Raw genomic sequence first — 23,010 nt, 5'->3', positions numbered from 1 at the left:
GAAAAGTATTCTGATGTGTAAAATGTTTTAAGATCTGCAGCACTTTTTTTGTTACGTCATGTCCCAAAGGCACTTCTACCTTTCCTCATAAGATTCTCTTTAAACAGTTAGACAGCGCATCAAGGATCAAAACAAGGGCGTAGCTACTGCTGCGTCTGTTTCAAGAAATCAATTGTTACTCCTACTCAGACTCGGATAGCCAGTTATTTGCTTTTAAGTATTGTTTGAATTTTTTTGTTTGGGGTCACAAGAGTGGGACTTTGAATGAACAAAACTTTCAAAACTACAAAATAATAATTCCTAGGCCACAGGGAATCAGTGGTGCAGAGCCGGCAGTATTGACCTGATTTGTCTGCAATATGAAGATGGATGTTATGTACTATATTACATGAGAGGAGAGGATTATATAGTGCAGAGATATTTCAGCTGTGTCTTTGAGGCAATGACGCCATTTAAATCTCCTATTAACTCTGCCAGAGATTTATCACCGTTTGAATGAGCAACGCTAAATGATCTTCGGGATTATGCTAAGCTAAATCAACCACTAACAAGAGGGGAGCAGCATCTATATCGAGTGTCTGAGCTAGCCATCTTTCCTCCTGCACCCCTCCTCGCCCCCTGCATTTCTGCATTTGTGTAAACTGGACTTTTGTTCTGCGTGATCATTCCTGTTTCTTTTCTGTTTGTCAGTACAATCAACTCAGCCAAATGTCAAATTTCTTTAAAAGTGAAAACCAGGGCATTGGCCTTCTTTGCCCTACCTTTGCCTTTATGTTTTAGTATGTGTTTTGCTCTCTGCTTTTCTTGTGCTATTTTCCTGTTCAAATCCAGCTGTTGCTGCCTAATTGGAGTTGATTTTGCTTGTCTGCATGTGAACCTGGTTCACCTGTGCATTGCGCACATGTGGTTCATTGTGACTAAATTATTTTTTCGCAGTTTTTAGGTCAGTGACTATACAAGTGTGGTATGTATAATTTATTGGTAAGTGTTTATCTGACTGATCACGCAGAAGGTCATTGAATCGGGTGGCAATTCAGGAAGTCACAGTTGTACTCTTTGCTGAGCAGACAGACATTTACACTCCTACCTATATAATGGTTTACACTTCGAAGTAGATCCCTGTCATCCCCATCATCCTTTTTTTAGCTACAGTCTCACTTGCTATGCTCTCTTTCCCTCCCACACCACCACACTGTGCCTCTCTCCTCCTGCCTCTGCTTTCATGTTATAAGAGCTCCACATTCCCTTTGAGCATGACATTGCCCATTCCTCCCCTCTCCGGATCCCTTCCTCTCCTTTTCCCTCCCGCTCTTACATTCCACATTCTGTTACCTTCTCCTTGTGTTTGCCAGAATGAGTGGCAGGTGTCTCTTCCAGATGCCAAGTTGTTGTTGGGAGGCAGTTTTGACGACGACCTGACAAGCAGCATGTGCGCTTGCAGTTTTTTTTTCCTCCTTCTTCTTCTTTCTCTGTGTGTTGTACGCACATTATTACTGGTATGGAGGAATGAGAATGAGAGAGAAGAGGAAGACAGATCTTGTAATTGAACCCTGGCTGTGCTTGATGAAGCTTTCAGCAAATATCTAACCAGGGAAGCTAAGATGAGAATTTAGACAAACAACCAGCGGGAAATGGATGCAGACACAGAGAGTGAAAAGAATGAGAGAGAAAGAGTTTTGATTAAAAAGGCATCACTTGCCGAACCAGACAATTACTGGTGTAAAGTGAACACCACATTGTGTACGCTACACCAGAGGACAAAAGGACATCGTCATCTGTGTGTTAATGAGGCAGTCAAGCTGGAATTTGAACAGCAAACCACTGGAGACAAAACTTTACCACTTCAGAAAGGCACGAATTACAGTATGAAATGACCAAAAGTGTGTTGACACCCAACTCCAAAAAATGATCTTGACCAATAGGGGGTGAAAATCAAGCCAAAGCACAGCTTTCTAAAACTGCAGGACCATGGCATTATGAAAAATAATAAAATAAAATGAACAACAGGGCTAAAGCTACCGGACGGGACAGGGAGGAGAAAACAAAAATCAAAAATGTAGCTCCCTAAATGGTCCGTCCCCAAAGTGTTTTTCTTTTTTTTGTTGTTGTTGTCTTGATAGGAAATTTTCCTCTTGTGACAGCAGCATCGGGCAAATGTTTATATAACTTCATCCATCTATCCAATATTCCTATCCCAGCTGTCATAGGGTGAGAGGCAGACTGTCTATAGGCCTGTCTATATGTTCGGATATAGACAGGAGCAATAATTTTCACTAGCTTCCAGCAGCCACCCACAATCAGTGGGTGAATGCTCATTTTTTTCCTCACAGCCAGTGGTTGCCAGATGGTTGCAGCTCAGTCTCTAGGTCTTTGTTACCGGGGCTTTACTTTAACATCACATCATTAGTGGTCACCTGTCTGCAAATTCTCAGTAACTGATTAAAGCAGCCACTACCTGACTTTGTTTTTCATACATACTATTTAAACACAGGCTTAGTCATTGGAAGCTCTCACATACTGCACTGTCCTGGAAAAGAGAAACGTGGAGAACACTTTAGCATGAGCTGTCTTTTAAGGATCCCATTGTGAAAACTACAAATAATAAGTCTGAAATCTAAGTCTGTGGTTTGGTCCCTCTATAAGACATCCTTGGACTCCAATTATAACGGAGTCCTTACTGTGCATAGTTCAGCTGGGCTAAGTGTTTACCCACTGCTGGCTAACTATCAGTGTTGAAGCCAGCAGAATAGTGAGCAAACAAATTACAATAGTCAGTGGAGAATAGTTATGTCGGGGGCTTATAATTACAAAAAAGAAAAGCAATACATTTTGGTTAAAACAAATAAACAGGAATGCTAAATATGCAGACTTTGAACTTTCAACTTGATGATATGACACACAAAGAGATTAAAAATGAGTTTTTTATCCATTTGGTGTAGAGATACGTAAAGCTGAACACAGCTTTCCATCCCAACCTCAACACCATCCAGCACCTTCTGGATGAAATGGGAACATGACAGGGACCCAGATCTGATCACCCAACAACAGCATCCATCCTCACTAATACAAATCCCTGCAGCCAGGCTCTAAATTCTTATCAAAGGCTTTCTCAGAAGAGTGGAGGCTATTATGGCAGCAGATTATTTTTCAGTATCATTGGGCATTTTAAGCCTTTATTACAGACAGTGGAGAGACGACAGGCAGAGAAACATGCAAGAAAGGTCTTTGGATGGACACAGCAGAACCTGTGGTTCATCGTAAGTGGTGAGCTGAACAGTTACTCATCACTCAAGTTAATTTGTACATGTGATGTCCTGGTGTCAAAGCTACTGTAATTTGTGCATCTAATGACTGTGTCGTTCATTTTACTGCCTTACTTGCTAGATGCTTCCTGGTTCTATATACCGTAAATCTCAATAGAAGACATTTTTCTTTGACAAACATCTATTTGGGGCAACAAAAACTCCTCTGAAGCTCTCTTTACATTGTTTTTTGCACTTCCAGTGGAAGGTAAGTGATTAGGGATCAAGGGCAAGCAAACATGTGCTGTTGTCCAACTACTGCTCTATATAGCTCTAAAAATGTCTTAAGGCAGCAGGTATCAAATCAAATAAGCTTTAAAATATTTAATCAAGAAAGATTCAAGCCAGGTATGAATCACTTTAATGAAAGTACCCATAATTCATTTTCTTATTTAACTGCAGCACACGGGGGAAATGCATCATAAACAGTTACCAGTGAAAAAGACATTTGTTTTTTTACTTTGAAGCTCCATACTGGGAGTTTTTAGGGGTTTTAGATTTGGCCCAATTCCAGTTTGATACCTCGGCTACTTGCTGATTTGCAATCATGTTTATGTATTTCAGCACTAGTACTGTGAAGCTAAAGGCAGTGGCGAGTCCAAAGAACTGCTGACTTCAAATTACGATGTTTCGAAACATGCTTGGAAACAAGGTCCTGTTGTTGATGCAGGATTGGAGATTTTCCCTCAAAGGTGCTGAGAACAGTAGCGTACATTTTGAGAAATGTCAACAGCTTATGCATCATTAAGAATGCCTATGTGGCTCAATCCTTGACTCACAAGCCCTTTTTTCTTTGTTTCTATCTTACTCTTAAAAGCTGTCTAACATCATAAGTGATCGTGGCTCAAGAGTTGGGAGTTCGCCTTGTAATCGGAAGGTTGCCGGTTCGAGCCCCAGCTTGGACAGTCTCGGTCGTTGTGTCCTTGGGCAAGACACTTCACCCGTTGCCTACTGGTGGTGGTCAGAGGGCCTGGTGGCGCCAGTGTCCGGCAGCCTCGCCTCTGTCAGTGCGCCCCAGAGTGGCTGTGGCTACAATGTAGCTTACCATCACCAGTGTGTGAATGTGTGTGTGAATGGGTGGATGACTGGATATGTAAAGCGCTTTGGGGTCCTTAGGGACTAGAAAAGCGCTATATAAATACAGGCCATTTACCATTTACCATAAGTGAACAGAGAAAATTTCGTGTTTTACAAGGCAAATGATGAATAAATAAAGCGTCTGGATGGATGGATGCTGGTGGGAGTTATACTGCCCCCGGTGTCAAAGCCATATGGCAGTCAGCAATCTTTTTATCTAATATCATCAGCTTCATCTCTCAATCTGTAAACTTTGAACACCCACAGTTAATCTGAAAGCAAAGATAAGCATGAATCAGCAGACATTGCCCTCAAATGGGAAACACATGCACACACTATATTGAACAATGAAAAGCAGAAAGATGGGAGATATAATTGGAAAGACTGAAGGGGGTAAAGGGTAAAGAGAAGGGTGTCAGATATAAAGAAATGATGAAAATACCAAAAGGAAAAAAAGAAATGAAAGACTGCAGGGGTAAACAAAAGGCAACGAGGGAGGAAAAGCAATTGGAAATGCAAACTTAAACGCTAACAGCATTATCGCAAGTGTGTGTCAAGGAGTCTTGAACCAAAGACAATTTGGATGAAAAAATACACATAGTGGGACCAGTGGGAACACGCTACTGGTGAGTTTACCATTGCAAATTTAAAGTATACTAACAGCTGAGAAATCATAAATGTGATTTGGGATGCAACTGAGGTTGGAGACGTTCCCAGTAGAATGTTGAGTGTACTTTACCAAGATATGAAGACCTTAAGTTACACTGTTAAAAAAAACATCCTAAAACAACGGTAATATTCCGGCAGCTGGGGCGCCAAAATACGACCGTGAAATAACAGAAAATAACTCCCGCATAAAAATACGGTTATTTCCAGTAATGAAAATACAATTAGTTGCGCTAATTTGACATGGGATCTCGCCTTTTTCAAGTGCCGCTAAACATTAAATCAGGAACATGTTAATGTGATTAAACAATGAAATCATCTATAAATAGGGAACAAAACCATCTTAAAAAAAGGGTAATATTCCGGCAGCTGGGGCGCCAAAATGCGACCGTAAAATAACAGAAAATAACTGTCCCATAAAAATACGGTCATTTTCAGTAATGAAAATAGAGTTTGTTGCGCTAATTTGACATGGGATTCTGCCTTTTCCAAGTGGTTTTAGACATTAAATTAGGAACATTTTTACATGATCAAACAATGAAATTACCTATAAACAACAATCATAATACGTAAATGTACAGAAATATACAGTTAACAGTTGGTTTAAATAACAATTGATTGCATGCCCTGGGACAGACTGACAGAGGCGAGGCTGCCATATCACACCATCGGCCCCTTTGGCCATCACTAGTACCGTATTTTCACGACCATAAGGCGCACTGTGCTAAAAGGCGCAGTCTCAGTTATGTGTGCCATTACTGTATTTAACACACACATAAGGCGCACTGGATCATAGGGCGCATACAAGTACCGTATGCGTATTTAAAAATAAAGCGGGAGCAAACCTGAATTCGGTACCTTACTCACATTTCTATTGCCGGTAATCGTCATCATCAACAACACACAAGCATACAAGTGTGCATATTTAAAAATAAAGCAGGAGCAAAACTGAGTTTGGTACTCACATTTTTATCATCAATCAAACCCATGGAAGTCCTCATCCTCTGTGTCTGAATTGAACAGCTGCGCTAAATCTCCATCAAACATTCCAGGTTCACTGTCTTCACCGTCAGAGTCACTTTCCGTGCCGTGCGGCTCCTCGGAAATGATGCCGGCTTTTGCGAAAGCTCGAACAACAGTGCCAGCAGACATGTTAGCCCAAGCATCTACAATCCATTGGCAAATTGTGGCGTAACTCGCCCGGCGCTGCCTTCCACTCTTAGTGAAACTGTGGTCTCCACCGGTCATCCATCGCTCCCAGGCCGCTCGCAGCCTTACTTTGAACGGGCGGTTCACACCGATGTCCAGCGGTTGGAGTTCCTTTGTCAGGCCTCCCGGAATGACAGCAAGCTCACAGTGCATTTGTTGCACTAGTTTTTTCACATCGGCTGTGAGATGCATAGAGTCACAGATCAACAGCGATGGTGATGCGTGGAAAAAACCACCTGGTCTCCTTACATACACCTCCCTCAGCCACTCTTTCATCATTTCCTCATCCATCCAGCCCTTTTCATTTGCCTTAATGATGATTCCTGCTGGAAACTTCTCTTTAGGCAAAGTCTTTCGCTTAAAAATCACCATAGGCGGCAGTTTCTGTCCATTAGCATGGCAGCCAAGCACAACAGTAAAAGAAGACTTTTCATACCCCGTTGTGCGTATCGCTACCGTGCTGGTCCCCTTCTTCTCCACAGTGTGACTCACCGGGATGTCAAAAGTGAGCGGGACCTCGTCCATGTTAGTGATGTAGCTGGGCTGGATGTTTTTGTCGCCGATGTGTTTGCTGCAGTAGGAGCGGAAGATGGCCAGCTTTTCCTTATAATCCGCTGGAAGTTGCTGCGCTACCGTAGTCCTGGTCCGGATGGAAAAATGGCACCGTGTCATAAAAAGTGAAAGTGAAACTGCTTTTAGCCGAATGGTGACCGTCGAAACGCTTCTCCTGCTCGCTCTTTGCTCGATGATCCACCGCTCGAGTCTTTCCTCCAACTCGAGCCACCTCGCCTTATGTCCGCGGAAACTCAGCTGCGTTTTCTTGACCTGCCGGAGCTTGTTTTCTAGCTTCCTCCATTTGCGAACCATCGATTCGTTAATCTTAAATTCTCTCGCCGCTGCTCGATTTCCATGTTCCTCCGCGTAGCTGATGGCCTTCAGTTTAAACTGTGCTTCGTAAGCGTGTCTCTTTGCCATTTTCAGGGTTGTTAAAACAACGATGTCTTGCATAATGCACATACCTGTTCTTTTATACAGGTATGTGCGATTGTCCCGGTATATACGATCAACGCCCGCACTTCACCCTTTAACGTTCTCATGGTGTTCTCTACTACGTTCTCCTTACAACACATAGGGCGCACCGCGCTATAGGGCGCGCCGCACTTTTTGAAGAAAATCTAAGGCTTTTAAGTGCGCCTTATGGTCGTGAAAATACGGTAGGCGGTAGGTAAAGAGTCTTGACCACGGACACAACGACGGAGAGTGTCCGAGCCGGGGCGCGAACCGGCACTCTTCGGATCACAAGGCGAACTGACAACTCTTGAGCCACAAACGACCTAACTAGCAACGATAATAATACTTATGTGATGTAACACAAGCTTATAGGGATCATGTTATATGCTTTTCCATAGCATTACATTTGAATTCAACAGTTCAGTCTTTCAAATAACGGACAGATATTTGTGAGATCATGATACATTTGTGAATGTATTTTAACAATCTAAATATGCATATGTACAGACAGATACATTTAATAATCATGACAATTATGTTGTATTACATTACAGTGATTTAACGTTAATTTACATTCAAAATGTGAAGTCAAAGTCTATTTATGTAACTTTAATGATATTCTACAAGAACAGAACATTACTGTCAAATTCACAGTAAAATACCTTCATATTAGGGGTTTTTCCTACGGTCACAGCCATACCCGCGACCTTGTTGTTGTTAGCTCACATTCATTGGCCAAAGCTTAGCATCATGTTATTTATAGTTATTGCAAGTCCTACCTCTACATTTCTTTTTCAAAATATTTAATTAGCACAGCGTGTCCATGCAATGCTTTACACTGTGGTATGCAGAGAAATCTTAACAAGAAAGCTCACAGAGAGAGATTGAGCTTGTTATTTAACTCCAAGCTGGTAGGGGGAGCTCTTCATTAAAACACTTACTAGTGCTACTATGTTCCTCAAGGTTCAACAACAGCACAACAGAAGTCACTCATGGTACAGCACTCTCTCTACGAAACAACAACTGTCAGTGATGCTGCACCACGGCGTAAACACAACATTCAAGATAACAGTTTAAAGTAACGTAACCATAAACAATAAAACAAGAACATCTAAACAGCAGCACATGTCCCAAGGCATGATGGGAGACATTTCTGGACGTATTTTTACGATCTAAATTTACATATGTACAACAAAATATATTTAACAAACAAGTAAATTGTGTTTTATTACATTTACAGTGATGTTATGTTATTTTACATTTGACGTGTCAGATCACAGTCTACATATGTAAATGTAATGATATTCTAGAAAAACAGTACACAACTGTAAAATACACAGTAAAATAATTTGACATTACTATTTTTTGGAACAGTGTATGCAATTAGGAGCTGAATGTCACTGCCACGTCAGCTTTAACAACAAATTCATCAGCTGAAAGCATCTCGAGGCAAAAGATTAAGATGAGCTTCTATTCAAGCAAAGACAATAGAGTTCAGTCAAGTCCCGTCAAGCAATGCTGTTCAGTAAGAACCACAAAGAGACAAGGACGCAAACGCAGAAAGACGTACATGCACAGTATTTATTTCCCATGCTCACGCACACAAAGTAACAAACAGCAGCTTTATCCCTAATTAACAGAAACAGCAGGTGGGGCAGAGCAGCACATGAAGATAAGCTGGGGAGGAAGGCATGTGTAAATGTTCGGTAGAAAGAAGGCAGAAAAGCATGAAGAAAACGGGCAACATAGATGGACCAATAAAGCAAAGGAGTAGAGAAAAGTTAAGATAAAATCATTTCTATACCCCGCAACACTGAATATCCACTATATGTGTTACCGTTTATAGCAATAACGAATGACCAGTCAAGCCTATACACAGACTGGGGGGACGAAAATGTGTGGAACAGATAAAAAAAGAAAAGGAAAAGAGGACAGGGAAAACGAGACAGACAAGGACAACTAGGGAAGCTGGGGGCTGCACATGTGAAGGGAACTCTAACATTAATATTTAATGTAAAATTGATCAGTTTTTATATTTATTATTCAACCCTAGAGTGGGTCTGTCAGTGCAATGTATATATTCAAATTTAGATACATTAGTACAGCTCACAAACCAAGCTATGATCTTATTTGTTGGTACTGCAGAAAGCACCGCAACACAGTAACGAACAGCAACGGCTAGTTTACGATGGCTTACTTATTTGCTGTATAACAACACATTTTAAAATGAGTTGCTTCTTTTACTGCATTACTATTATACCTTACCTCAGTGGCAAAAAACCCCTTTCATATCTGCTTCATCTCACTTTAGCACATTTCCACTGCCAGTGTTTTAAAAAAATGCCATGTAAGTTGGATATTGATTTAAGTTTGGGAACAATGCTATATGGCTATATAGTGATCACAGAAGAAGAGAAGTTTTGCTTGTGCTGTGATTCATTAGTTGTATAGATACTTGACTGACAGTGACTGACAAGAAAAACTGCTAGTAAGTTAGTTATGATTCTCAATATGAAAATTTATAAAACATAAACATAAAACTGTTAAATGACATTGAGGTCTACCTGATGTTGCACGAGACCAGAGACCATCTCAAACTGAAACAAATTGAAACATTTCCCTTTTATTCTGCAGTGAGAAAATCCAAACTCTTGGATTGCACTGAATGGCTGTGCTGCGCTTTAAGGCAACTTGTGTCGGGGCCACCGCTGTGATAAAGATCTCTACTGCTGTTTTGTTGCTTTTTGTCAGATTCTCTTTCTCCGTGTGTCTTCCTCTGCTCTGCGCTCCCCTCTCGTGTGTTGAACGTGGTCAGTCACGATGCAGAGCAGCAAAACAGCAATAAAAATTTTCACACTGAGCTGGAATAAAATAAACAATAAAATAACATAAACATACATAAAATAACATGAATGAAATACTCTAAAAATGTTTTCCTTTCATTCTTACTTTCCTTCCTTCTCGGAGAGAGCCAACAGTCACATGCACGAACCAGCACATACAGGTGGACTCACTACCTGGGGTTGGGGTGGGGGGTGCTACTTTAATTTCTGCTAAAGGTTGCCACGCATCTAATGATGCGTGGTTTGAAAAGTTAAGCATGTTTAACTTTTCAAACCACGCATAATAATTTTCTTTCAATTCTTAATAAATTATGTATTTTTATTTCCAGATAAATAGTAAAAACATGGACAAATCCACAAATAATTAAGTAGTTATTGCTTAACCATCCATATTTATTAATATTCATTATATCATACAATTTTAAAGTACACAGCATTGATTTGTTGTTGTTATGAGAGAAGACAGAAGATGGGCTGCTGTGATAACGGAGGCTGTGTGCCAACATTTTTTTTTTTGACAAAAAGGTCAGACTTGTCCAACAGAGCAGACAGTGCTCTCAGTATATCCTTCAGAAGAAATGTCACATACTTCTGCAAGCAAAAGTTTGTGAAGCCTTGGAGTTTCAGGTTTTTATAAAAGTGAACTAATGTGATCTCTATCTAAAAAACAAGCTGATTAAACTTAAAGGAAACAAGCTGCTGTGCTTTCCATGCCTTTTTTTGTGAACACACTAAGCAATCGATCACAGTTAAGGCAGGAAAAAAATAAATGAACCACTGTGTTCCTGGGGAGATGAGATTGGATGTGTGGGTTGTAGAGATTTCCTTCCCTATAAATAAAGGCATAAAAAGTCTTGACCGGCATAGTCTGCACTTTCTTGGTTGGTGGGAAACGCAACTTTTTACTTAGTGTGTGCAATAAAGACATTAAAAGTGTGCGTGTCTGTATACAATTGGTTTAACCAGATTGTGTGAAATATCTGAATACTTTTATAAGTAATCAATCCAGAAATCCAGGATTTTGTCATGTGCAATCTCAAATTTGCTTAACATAAAAGATTAAAACACAAAAATACCATAAGTAAGACTAAAATACTTTTTGCATGGAACACTGAAATAATTACACTGTTAGACCGCAAGTACCCTGTAATTACGTGTAATTTCATGTAACAAGTACACTACAAGTACCCTGTATTTGGATGCAATTTGCGGGCAACAAGTCAGGTTTTTGCAGGAAACAATGAAACAAGTACACTGTAAGTATACTTTCTGGGGTGCGTGTAGTGTTATGGAGTGACTAAGGTGCAAGTACCCTGTACTTACGTGCAATTTGCAGGCAGCACGTGTGGTTTTTGCAAGAAACAATGAATCAAGTATACTGTACACCCTTAAGTACACTTAAAATTTACCATGAAATAACCCCTTAAAATTACTTAATTAAATTCTATGTTAGTATTTCATTGTTTCCTGTACAAAGCAGGGTTCGGCGATTGGACGGCTATATCGACTATCCCCTATCGGCGATCGTTTTACAAGGCCGATTCATTTATTTATTTGCCCATGAGTAAGTTTGCTAATAACGATGGAGCTACTATTATTTTTTTCCGATTGCCTGCATCTATATGCAGGCAATCAGAAAAAAATAATTTTTTACATATCACCCAACCCTAGTACAAAACTTGTTACATGAAATTACATGTAATTACAGGGTACTTGCGGTCTAACAGTGAAATTATTTTGATTGTTTCCTGCAAAAACCTGACTAGTTGCCCGCAGAATGCATGTAAGTACAGGGTGTTTGCCCCTCATTCGCAGGTCATGTTATAAAGTGTTACCAAAAACAGGGCAAAAAAAACTTCACAAATAGATAAAATACAGCCATAAAATAGCCACATTAGCCATCTGTTAGCATTAACATACTGTAGCATCGCAGTTGGACTATAAAGTTGTGGCAGAGTGGAACCCAGACACTACTCCATACCTGTGCAAAAAAGCAAGGGAGCAATATCTGAACTGAGTAGAGAGTCCAGTGTGGAGAATTTATCCGAACAAATAACGAGTGAAACCCGGAGCAGAGCAGCAGAATGATATGAGTTTCAGACCATAAGACAAGAGCTGAAGATGTAAAGCGCTGCAGACTGAGCTGGAAACGTATGAATGGTAAATGACAGAGAGACGCTGCAAGATAACCTTTAACTTTTCTAGTTTTACAGAATTGTATTAAAATGTGTTTCTTATTTAGCTGTTGCCAGCTGTGAGGTCAGTTTTAAAATGCAGGTAGTGGCTGGTTCAATCTTTTAGATTGTGTTGTTTGTTGTAATCTTTGTTTATTAGCGTATTTGTAGGTTCCGCGTAATTTACCTTTAAGATATGAACTGAAATTATCTAAATAATTTGTTAAATTAATAAAACCTCTAAACTTAATCCTAAATACTTTTGTTAACTATAATGTATATTAATGAAAATGAGTTAAAAATCAACAGGGTAGCTTGTAGCACATAGCCACCCCTCCCTGAGCCTGGTTCTGCTGGAGGTTTCTTCCTGTTAAAAGGAATATTTTCCTTTCCACTGTCGCCAAAGCTTTTACTCAAAGGGATTCATGTGATTTTGGGGGTTTTCTCTGTTTTCTTTGTTTTATTATAGGGTCTTTACCTTAAAACATTAAGGGCTTCGAGGCAACTGCTGTTTGCATCTGATGACCTCAGAGCATTCACTGGGTTACAGACAGTGAGCAAGTAAGAGATGTAATTAGGAAGTAAAAACCACTGAGAGCTTTACGAACTATTACAAGGAATTTAGATATACTGACAAACACACATTATGTTACAGCAGGACAGAATGCTGCAGTCCCGCTTAGAGTAATACAGAATCGTGCAGTGTGTGGATAAAACTCTGCTATCCTCTGCTTACATTTTAGAACATGTTGTTCTTTACAGAGCAGCGATGTCCTGGTCAGGATGACATCTGTCCATCACATCTGTCCATATCACTCACACATGCCAGTTAATAGCTATTAGATCACTGAGTACTGAACCTGAAACTTTTTTCAAAATAAGACAATAAAAATTGGCACGAATCAATGAGTGACACTCTAGATGGCTTTTACTTTGAAAAGACAGGAATTCTAATTTCCCTGTCATTGGGTTGTATTTAGGGGGTTTAGGTGGAAGCATGACTTGTGTGGTTTAAATGTAGCTTCAGAGGTAGTGTCGGTGGTTGGTGATTCATTCCCTGGTTGCTCCAATCTGCATCCCAAATTTTCCTGCGCAAGATACTAACCCTAAATTGCCTTTTGATGCATTCATTGGAGAGTGAATGTGTGTGACTGATAGAAAGCACCTAAGTATAAAAACAAATGGGATAAGTGAATGGGTGAATGTGGCATACTGCATAAATTGCTTTGAGTGCTCAGGTAGAGTAAAAAGGTGCTTTATAAGAAACAGGACAGGACCTCATTAATCTCTAAACCCTGGTCATGGGCCTGCTAACACAAAAACATGTTTCTATTTTGGCGTGATTGTCTTTGTGTTATTTTCTTTCTATTCCATTCTTAATTTGCTCCCCCTCTATATTGTTAAATATTGTTCATTGGTTTTTTATTGTTTTTATTGTCACATATACAAAAACTTAACAAGATGCACGAGACAAGGAAACACAAACAGGCCTAAATTTGGAAAAAGAAGAGATGAGGCAGAAACACAGGGAAGATGATTATTACAATTTGTACAACTAATACTAGAAATAATATACAAGTTATGAACCGAAATGTAATAAATAACAAAACAAAGAGAGCACAGTATTGCAAACCATCAGTTAGAAAGACATGGAGTAAAAACAGATTTCAAAAACTCAGAACCGCAAGAAATTAAACTCACTATAGCAGGTATACCGTCACCTCGACGTTGATGTGTTGTCTTTGTGTTGCATACAAATGACGTCACCGTACTTTTGGCCACGTTGTTATAACAACCACATGCAAATTAGATGATACTCAATTGTAATCGGAAAAAAACAAAACCGAGTAGATTGAGCCCTTTCCTGTCTGAGGTTTCTTCTTGTTAAAAAAAGTGTGCTTACTTCCCATTGTCACCACATGCTTTCTATTAAGGGGTCATGTGACTGTTGGAGTTTCTTTCTAATATTATAGGAACCATTCATTTAACTACTTAATCTATTTATTCTTTATTTTTCTTTCTTTCTTTCTTTCTTTCTTTATTGGTTTAATTTCAATACCCGTCTTAGCTCTCCCTTCTAATCATACAATCTGAGACTTAAGCTGGTGCAAAAGCACAAGTTATGCACACACACACATTTCATTTCAAATAAAAGGAATCTTACTTGCTTGTGTCATCTTTGTCTGTATTGTATATGACTTGTCTAAATCAAATTTAAATGAATAATAATTATAATATTGTAGGGTCTTCAATCTGAAGTGCCTTAAACAGACTGTGGTTCTAAAGTTATGCTATATAAATAAAATTGACAATGAAAGGCAGACATATACACCGACACACCAAAAGTTACACACAGGTCATCGTTCTCTTCATTTAGCAGTTATTCCCGAGATCTGCACCCTCATCTCTTTCTGCTTGACTTCATTCAAACACTAGAATGATCCAGAGCAGGGGAAAAAGTCAAATAAATGTGAGTGAGATGAAGGGAATCTGAAAACAAAAAGTAATATCCACTTCACAGCCACACTGCAGATGATTCCCCTATTCATCCTCCACCTCCTCCCTCTCCCAATATCCTCCTTTCTTGGTTTCCTTTATTGTGGGAACGTATTACAGGTGTGGTGTGTGTTCACTTGTAAGCAGCAGAAACATCGATTTTGTGTCGCCTTTAGAAGATAACCAAAGGATATAACACTGCATGATGGGATGCTGTGTGTGTGTGTGTGTGTGTGTGTGTGTGTGTGTGTGTGTGTGTGTGTGCGCCATATTGTCAAGATTAGTGGAAGGAAGAGAAAAATATATATGTATTTACCTCACTGACAGCAATACTAGCGCATGATAAAAAACACCACACACTCTCCCCTCTTAACAGAATGCTTGCACACCTGAGCAGTATTTTTCCATGTTTTGCACATTGTATACAGAGCCTTTCTGAGGCTTTGGTAGAAAATGATCCCATGACTTTAAAATTGGGGGTTTGAACTAGTTTATTGTGTTTATTGTGAAGGTAGCAGTGGGTGTAGAAAAGGTTTGAGAGCAAACAGTTGAAAAATATGTAGGAAGAATGAGCTCACACAACCATACACAAGTGTGTGTGTGTGTGTGTGTGTGTGTGTGTGTGTGTGTGTGTGTGTGTGTGTGTGTGTGTGTGTGTGTGTGTGTGTGTGTGTGCGAGACAGAGAGAGATTTGTGTCAGCGTTGTAATTCGTCTGCACTGAACCATGCCTAATGTTGCCCTTGTAAACTGAGAGCAATGAGTGTTTCATTCAAGATGCGTCTGATAACAGAATCTCTGCCGTATGAATTAAATTAATAAAGCTTCTCTCTCTCTCTCTTTCCATCCTTCTCTTTTTTTCATCCCCATCCTCCTCTCCTCCTCCCCTCTCAGGTTATGGTGGGGTGGAGCTACTGTTGGTGTTGTGGGGCCTGGATCTCTCTTCACCCTGCCCTCGCCACTGTATCTGCTACACTTCACCTAGCACTGTCTCCTGCCAGGCCCACAACTTCCATGCTGTGCCTGAGGGCATCCCCGCTCAGAGCGAGCGCGTTTTCTTGCAAAACAACAAGATCCAACGGCTACTTCGAGGGCATTTCTCGCCCACTACCACTATGCTGTGGCTTTACTCCAACAACATCTCCTATATACAACCATCCACCTTCCATGGCTTTGACCGCCTAGAGGAGCTTGATCTTGGGGACAACCGGCACCTGAAGGCCATTGCCTCGGACACCTTCCTGGGCCTTGGTCGGCTACATGCCCTTCATCTATACCACTGTGGCCTGATCACCCTCCCTCCCGGGATCTTTTCAGGCTTACATAATCTCCAGTATCTCTATCTACAGGTACACGGATAACAGCTGCCTTTTATCTCTATTGTGTACTGCATCTGCCACCACAATCGCATTATGGTGTAATCTGTCAATCAAGTTGGTTCAGCACTTACGCCCCATGAATTGGTCCCTGATCAAATAACTGAGTGTAATGAAAATACCACGAGCTTTCCTGAAACAACAATACTCCTATAGTACAACTTCTGTGGCTAACCCCTGCAAGAGAACTATGTAATCCGAATCCATGCCTGAATATATGATTTCATTAATTACACAGTATGTTTATGAAGACAGAAGGATGATCTATTTATATCACGATGGAAAAATTGCTAAGATTGGCAGTGAATGATAGTGGTGCATTTACTGCAAAGTATCTTTGAGCAAGATGTTGAACCCTCAGTGGCCCGCGATGCAGAGTGTGAGTATGTGAACAGTAAAGGTTAAAAGTGGTTTGGATAGAAAAATAAAAGAGGACTTCAGTGTCGTGTGGATGATTGAATGAAGCTTGTAGTAAGAAAGTTCTTTGAGTGCTTGAATTGAGTACAAAAGCGCTATGTAAGTGCCAGCCCATTTATCAAATATCTTTGGGTCTGTTAAGTGCAAATGTCAGATGTCTAGTAGTTTTGACTTGCTTGCTAGATGTTGTCAGTGAGCTATAGCAGTCTAACAGGTTTAGACATGAAAGAAACTGTTTTTTACCTATTAGTGTTCAAATAAAGAGTCTGTTTAGATTTTTACACTGCTCTGGAGAAAACTTATATACTATATTGGGCCAAATAAAAGTGGAATTCATAACATTATATGAAGGGGTTAGAAAATTCTGTTTTCAAATCATATTTTCGAAAGGACAGTTTATTGGCACTAAAAGTGTTCCTACAACACGCTTTACTTTCACAAAGGGAATAAATTCATGATAAAAGCCTCATCAGATCATGAGCTGCATTCTCAATGTTAACAGAGAGAAAATCATTGTTACTATGGGCAATTTTTTTGAAGCTGAAATTACACAGCTGACTGTGTGACAGCTGACTGTGTGTGTTTTTCTCCTTAATGGATATGTTTTATTTGATTTATGTTTTTGTTATATTGAGAGTTAACAGCTCATAGCCTTTTTTCTTACTTTCTTACAGTACTTACTGTTTGTAGCTTTTAAGCGCTGTAACTGTTGCAATTTGAATTATGGCTAATTGGGTATTTATTCAGTTATTATTTTAATAAATGAAAAAGTTTTTCTTTTCTTTTTTCACTGAACTGAAAATGTACAGAACCATGAGTGAGTTCAAAACTGTCCAAAGGTTCATTATGAGTAAATGATGTTTTCATTGTTTCAAACCTACTTAGTAACTGAGGCAACAGCTACAGACTGACAAGTTTGGAAGCACTTTTACGTCAAATGTTTGTTTGTTTGTTTTTTCACTTTTGAGCTCTTTAATCCACTTTATTTAGCCAGTTCAGTTAGTTTATGCATGTGTTCTCTATAACACACACGCACACACACACACCAAACACACATGTATAGTTTATTTAAGGATTAAAATTAACATATTATCTGTATCTTGTATGATTCTAAAACAAACAGAAAAATGCAAATGCAATGGATTACTCATACTCAGGTAATAAAAACTATGCTTGATGTCTTGCAACCCATTTTAAGCTTCTCTTTTTATCTTTCCTTTTTATTCCTACATCCTGGCAGGATAACCAGTTAGAATTCCTAGAGGACGATTTGTTCATCGACCTTCTGAACCTCAGTCATCTCTTCCTACATGGCAATCGTCTATGGAGTCTTCGCCAGAACACTTTTCGAGGCCTAGGAGTCTTAGACCGGCTCCTTCTCCACCAGAATCGAATCCAGTGGGTTGATCGTCAGGCCTTCCATGACCTTCGGCGTCTCACTACTTTGTACCTGTTTAATAACTCCCTCACTGAGCTGTCTGGAGCCACCCTGACTCTTCTACCAGCCCTGGAGTACCTGCGACTCAACGACAACCCCTGGGAGTGTGACTGCAAGGCCCTGTCGCTTTGGGATTGGCTGCGGAGGTTCAGAGGCTCCACCTCCTCTCTGATGTGTGTTTCGCCGCCTGAGCTGACAGGGAGGGACCTGAAAACGCTCAAGAAAGAGGAGCTGCCCAGTTGCATATCAGGCGAGAGTCATGCGCATGGCGCCCCAGGCAGAGAGATTGAGCACGGGGAGTCTTTAAACCACCTGAATCGTCACAGAAACCATCACAACCACCATCAGCGGCCATACTTGCCCCACGGGGACCAGTACAGCTTGCCTTCACCCTCACCCCTACCACGGCCACCTAAAGGAGGCCGCCGAAACTGTACTCGCCGTGGCCGCAAGGCAAAAGGGGGGCTCAATGAGGTGCAGGTACTTCAGGAGGGGGGTGAAAAAGACTACACTCCAGATGGTGATAAATATGACCTGTCTGCCACAACAAGGAGGAAGAACAAGTGCATCCCCAGAACTTCCGTTGGCCCACCAATTGGGGTCCAGAGAGCTAATAACAAAGCAGGGTCACATCATGCAGGTTTAGTTTCGTGTTTGTCATCAGCTCTGCTGCTGTCACTCTACTTTGTGATCCTACGTTGAGACAGGAAACGGACACTGTTGTGCTGGTGATGCAACCATATGATTCATTCTCCTGAACCACCTTGTTCTGGCTCTTTAAATGAGGCATGTGCACATAAATATGTGTGTAAATGACTGTGTACAAAGGACATCACTGAAAATCCCTGTGGTATTAATGCAGGGGTCATTCTGAGTCATAATCAATACATGTTAGTCAGGGAAAACTATTTTGCCCACTTGCTTTGATGATGTCACCAAGGGAAACAACAGGAAAACTTTTGTGTCTCTGGCATCAACTGCTTCACTGAATTTATGTACAGCCACATAAAATAACAAGCCAATAATTCAGCAACAGGAACACACAGTAAGTAACAAAACAGTTCATGGCTCAGTCTCTGCGTTTAGCCCCCGTGACACGATAGCGCTCTCAACCGCAACCTCCATCTGTCAGTCAAGCCGAGAGGAAGACATACTCATTTGTAGCTGTCACCGTACTCACTCAGCAACACCTTAAGATCAAGAAAGAAAATACCGCTGACACAAGTGGCAGGAAAATGAGTCATTGTGAAACATTTTAGCAGTAATAGCTATAACCATTATATACCTGCAAATAAAGTGGTTTTCTTTCACGTATCAGGACAAGTTTAATGTGAATCTGTATGCTTAACTTTTAACTTTTTAGTCTAAATTCTGAAAGTACCACAGAAATTGTCACTCAACTATTCGCCATTCAGGTCTTCAAACTGTTGAAAACTATAATCTGTCTGTGCCCTCACATCGAAACTTCAAAAAGCCATTCAGAACTAACCAATCGTTCGAGGAGCCAGCTGGTCACAGTCAGTGTAAATGAATGGGAACGAGTGACTGAAAAAGATTACGATTTTTTTGTATTAATGTTTGTATGTATATGTGTGTGTATGTGTGTGTGTGTGTCCTCTAAAAAATTTAATTAAAAAACGCTAAAGCCATGCGGGTAGAATGAAGTTAGAAAGCAAGAGTGCCTATCGAGAGCCAGTTTCCAATATGGGCAAAACTTTGGAATTTCATTCAGCCTTTGACCTCTGTGGCTACAAAACAGAGGCTCAGCTTATGCAGGTCAAGGAAAAGCTGAGGCCTGAGCCAGACTCACAATTCCAAGAAACAGATATGCACTTTCCTCTTTCATACCACAGAGGCTATAAATACATCTTCTAAAGAGAGATGATCCAATCCAAATATTCTTCGGGAGCTTTCAATCAGATGATGATCACCACAAGTCACGACATCTTCTGCCAAGATCCAATCGTTCATCAAAAGGAGAGCAGAGAAGTAGCTCAAAATCTGTGATGATCACCGGACGACTGACAAACTCCTGGTTTTCTCTCTTTGTTTAGTGTGCTCCGAAACAGACATCGATGTGCAAGCCCTGACTGGAGACTTGGATTTTAATGCTGCTACGTTTGAGGAGAGAGAATCCCATTGGCCTTTTGTTGGCTCGGGACTACTCTTCAAGAAATTAAAAAAAGCACAGAAAGAACTGTGTGACATGGCGCCCTTTGAGCGGTTCAAGCACACACCCTCTAACCCTCCCAAAATAGCCCAATCTATCACCTTCACAGCCTTCCTGTCCCACTATAAACATCCCATGAGTCCAAGGTTTTTGAATCACAAACAGAGCACCACAGATAATGCCGAGACTTTGACTCAGTCACTCAGCCAAAGTGCTCAATGACAAAACCTGTACAGATACTCATGGGCCACCCGGGTACCTTGGCAAGCCAGTAATGCTAAAGATCTCTTTGTGTTTCTTTTACAATTACAAAGTTATAAATCTTATTTTGAAAAAGAAAAATACCGTTTTATGCAAAAGATGAACTATAAGCTTAAAAAAAAACCAAGCTAAATAATTGGCACGCTAACAAAAAGCACAAAGAATAATGAGTTTAGTTTTGCTGGCATCCTTAAAATACCTGGTTTTGATGGGAATTCATGAGCAGGGCCCGCATTTGTACCCTGCTTGGGTGTGTTTCCCACTGAGCCCCGCCTTTTCATGTCTCTCTATCTAGATGTCGGGAAGCCTGTCACTTGAGTCATTCTCCTGACATGTAGGATTTAGAAATCCCTACTGGTGAACTTGTTTGTGCTGCTGTTAACCCAGAGGTGATGTAAATTGTGTCTGTTTATTCCTGTGAGGATGACTTTTATATATATATTTAAAAAAAAGAGAAAAAAAAGTGGATAAACTGATTCTCTGATGTGTCTCAGTAGTTCCCTCAAAAAAAAGAGAGAGACTAAAAACAGGGAGCTTGAGGCTGGAACTTTTATTATTATTTTTTAAATATGATTTTTATCATTATATCATTTTCCCTTTCAGTCTTTTTTTTTTTTTTTGCTTTCCTGTTTTGTTTTCGCTGACTCACTGAAGATAAACGGTACACTGCACTGCTCCACCCCCAACCCCTCCCCTTACCGCTCCTCCAGCTTTCCTATTCATCCCCTTTTCTCCCTCCCCTCCCCTTCTCCTCACCCCTCCAAAACTTGCATCCTTTCTCTCTCCTTGTCTGTCTGTCTATTCTCTTTTCCTTCTCCTCCTTCTCTGCTCCTTTCCTTGCTACTCCCAACACACACACACACACACACACACACACACACACACACACACACACACACACACACACACACACACACACACAGCTCTATCTCTAAACTCTTTTCCTTTACTCTCTTCCTTTGTGCAACCCAAATGTTTTGTATGTGGTTATCAAACAATGCCAGACTCAAAAGCTGTTTATAAATAACATTAAACAGAAAGTGTCCTCAAATGGCTGAGGTGGTCTTGTGTTTGTTTGCCTCCCTTTTGTCAGCACATATGCGCATCTGTCTGTGTGTGGCTAATAGACATACGTCTAAAATGAGCCCTGGGGCTGAATGATAAGCGAGTGAAAGGAGAGGAAAATGGTTAAAAAGTTTTTTTTTAAAAAGAAAAAAAAAGCTAATGAATAAGTATGCACATCATCTACTGCTCGGAGAGAAACACTCACATTTAGCCAGGATATATTTTGGCCTGCTTCGTGTCCTAGTTTCACTCACTACGCTGCAGCCTCATATTAAATATGTATCAGAGTGAGTCTAAGCACATGCGCGCGCACAAACTGTCAAATACACTCACCTGTCGAGCTCTATTAGCTGCGAGGGTGCCAGTGAGTTGTCTTGCGTCGGGTCAAGGCGAGGTCGTCTAGAGCGTTGGCATGTGCTGTGCCTGCTTTAAATGTGTTCGTGTTCATGCTCATGTGTGTGTCCGCATGTGAATTGTTGTATTGATGCAGACGTGCGTGTTTGTGCACTAAATATGCATGCTCACCGCTGTACCTTGTATGCACACTGGCTCAGATCTAGCCTGACAGCCGGCTAGGGCAGAGAGAGGTGTGCCTCTGAGAGACAATATCACTGCTCTGTTTGTAAAACAAAGCTGACAATTGGGAGAGAGAGAGAGTGAATTAGACACTAGGATTTAAGGCAGAAGGGTGGATGTCCATGAAGTAGTTATCAGCGCCAGACAGACCAGCGGCCAGGGGATAGGAAGTCAGCATAACACAGGTGGCTCCAGCATCAGCGGCTGCTGGTGTACAGTCGGTCGCTGTGTGCGTCCCAAATTAAGCCTGGGTTGCAGCTTACATGTGTTCATTCATGTAGAGGCACTATGCAAACCACTAGAAGCCAGCATTTAAATTAAGCAGAAAGGTTCTGCATCAGTGAGTTCGGGGAGATTTATGAAATATGAATCTGTTTCTAAAATTGAAGTCACATGGTTCAAAGGGTATTAATTATAAAGATAGTTGAAGTAAAAGGTTTATGAGCACAATAAAGAATGGCCAGTGAAACTGCAGGAGGTGAGATGTATGGAAGATGCGAAGGAAAGAAGACTGAATACTAATTTCAGATGATGAAAAAAGACAGACTAAGATAAGGTGAGAAAATATAAAGTGCGTTTTTTCTAATGATGTAAATTTAAAAAAGTTACCCCCCACAACTCACACCTGATTACCACAAAGCCTATTGAATTAAGAAATCCTTCAACAAATCGTCCAAACGATCTAAAATAACTCAAGAACAGCTGAGAAACAACATCATTAGTCTAGAAAGGGTTACAAAGCCTTGAGTGAACCCAGCCTGGTGAACCACAGTGAGAGTAATTATCCACAAATGGAGAAAACTTGGGACAGTGGTGAACCTTCCCAGGAGAGGCCGGTCAACCAAAACTATTCCAGAAGAGCATCAGTTGAGGTCAGAGTTCATGATTCAACAGTAAGAGAATGAGCAGAAATGAGGAAAAATGGCATCCA

General features: G+C 40.6%; 1 protein-coding gene across 1 annotated transcript in view; it reads left to right on the top strand.

Moving 5' to 3' along the window:
* Positions 1 to 21,805, top strand: part of rtn4rl1a (reticulon 4 receptor-like 1a) — a 121,513-nt gene extending 99,708 nt beyond the window's left edge. The window contains exons 2-3 of the mRNA XM_004550155.4: positions 15,671 to 16,125; positions 17,810 to 21,805. Of these exons, the coding sequence (XP_004550212.1) occupies positions 15,671 to 16,125; positions 17,810 to 18,709 (1,355 nt within the window). The 3' untranslated portion in view covers positions 18,710 to 21,805. The remainder of the gene's footprint in view (positions 1 to 15,670; positions 16,126 to 17,809) is intronic.
* Positions 21,806 to 23,010: the final 1,205 nt, after the last annotated feature.

The sequence above is a fragment of the Maylandia zebra genome, linkage group LG10, assembly GCF_041146795.1.
Source record: "Maylandia zebra isolate NMK-2024a linkage group LG10, Mzebra_GT3a, whole genome shotgun sequence".
In the NCBI taxonomy this organism is placed as follows: Eukaryota; Metazoa; Chordata; class Actinopteri; order Cichliformes; family Cichlidae; genus Maylandia; species Maylandia zebra.
This window is presented reverse-complemented; position numbering and strand designations above follow the sequence as displayed.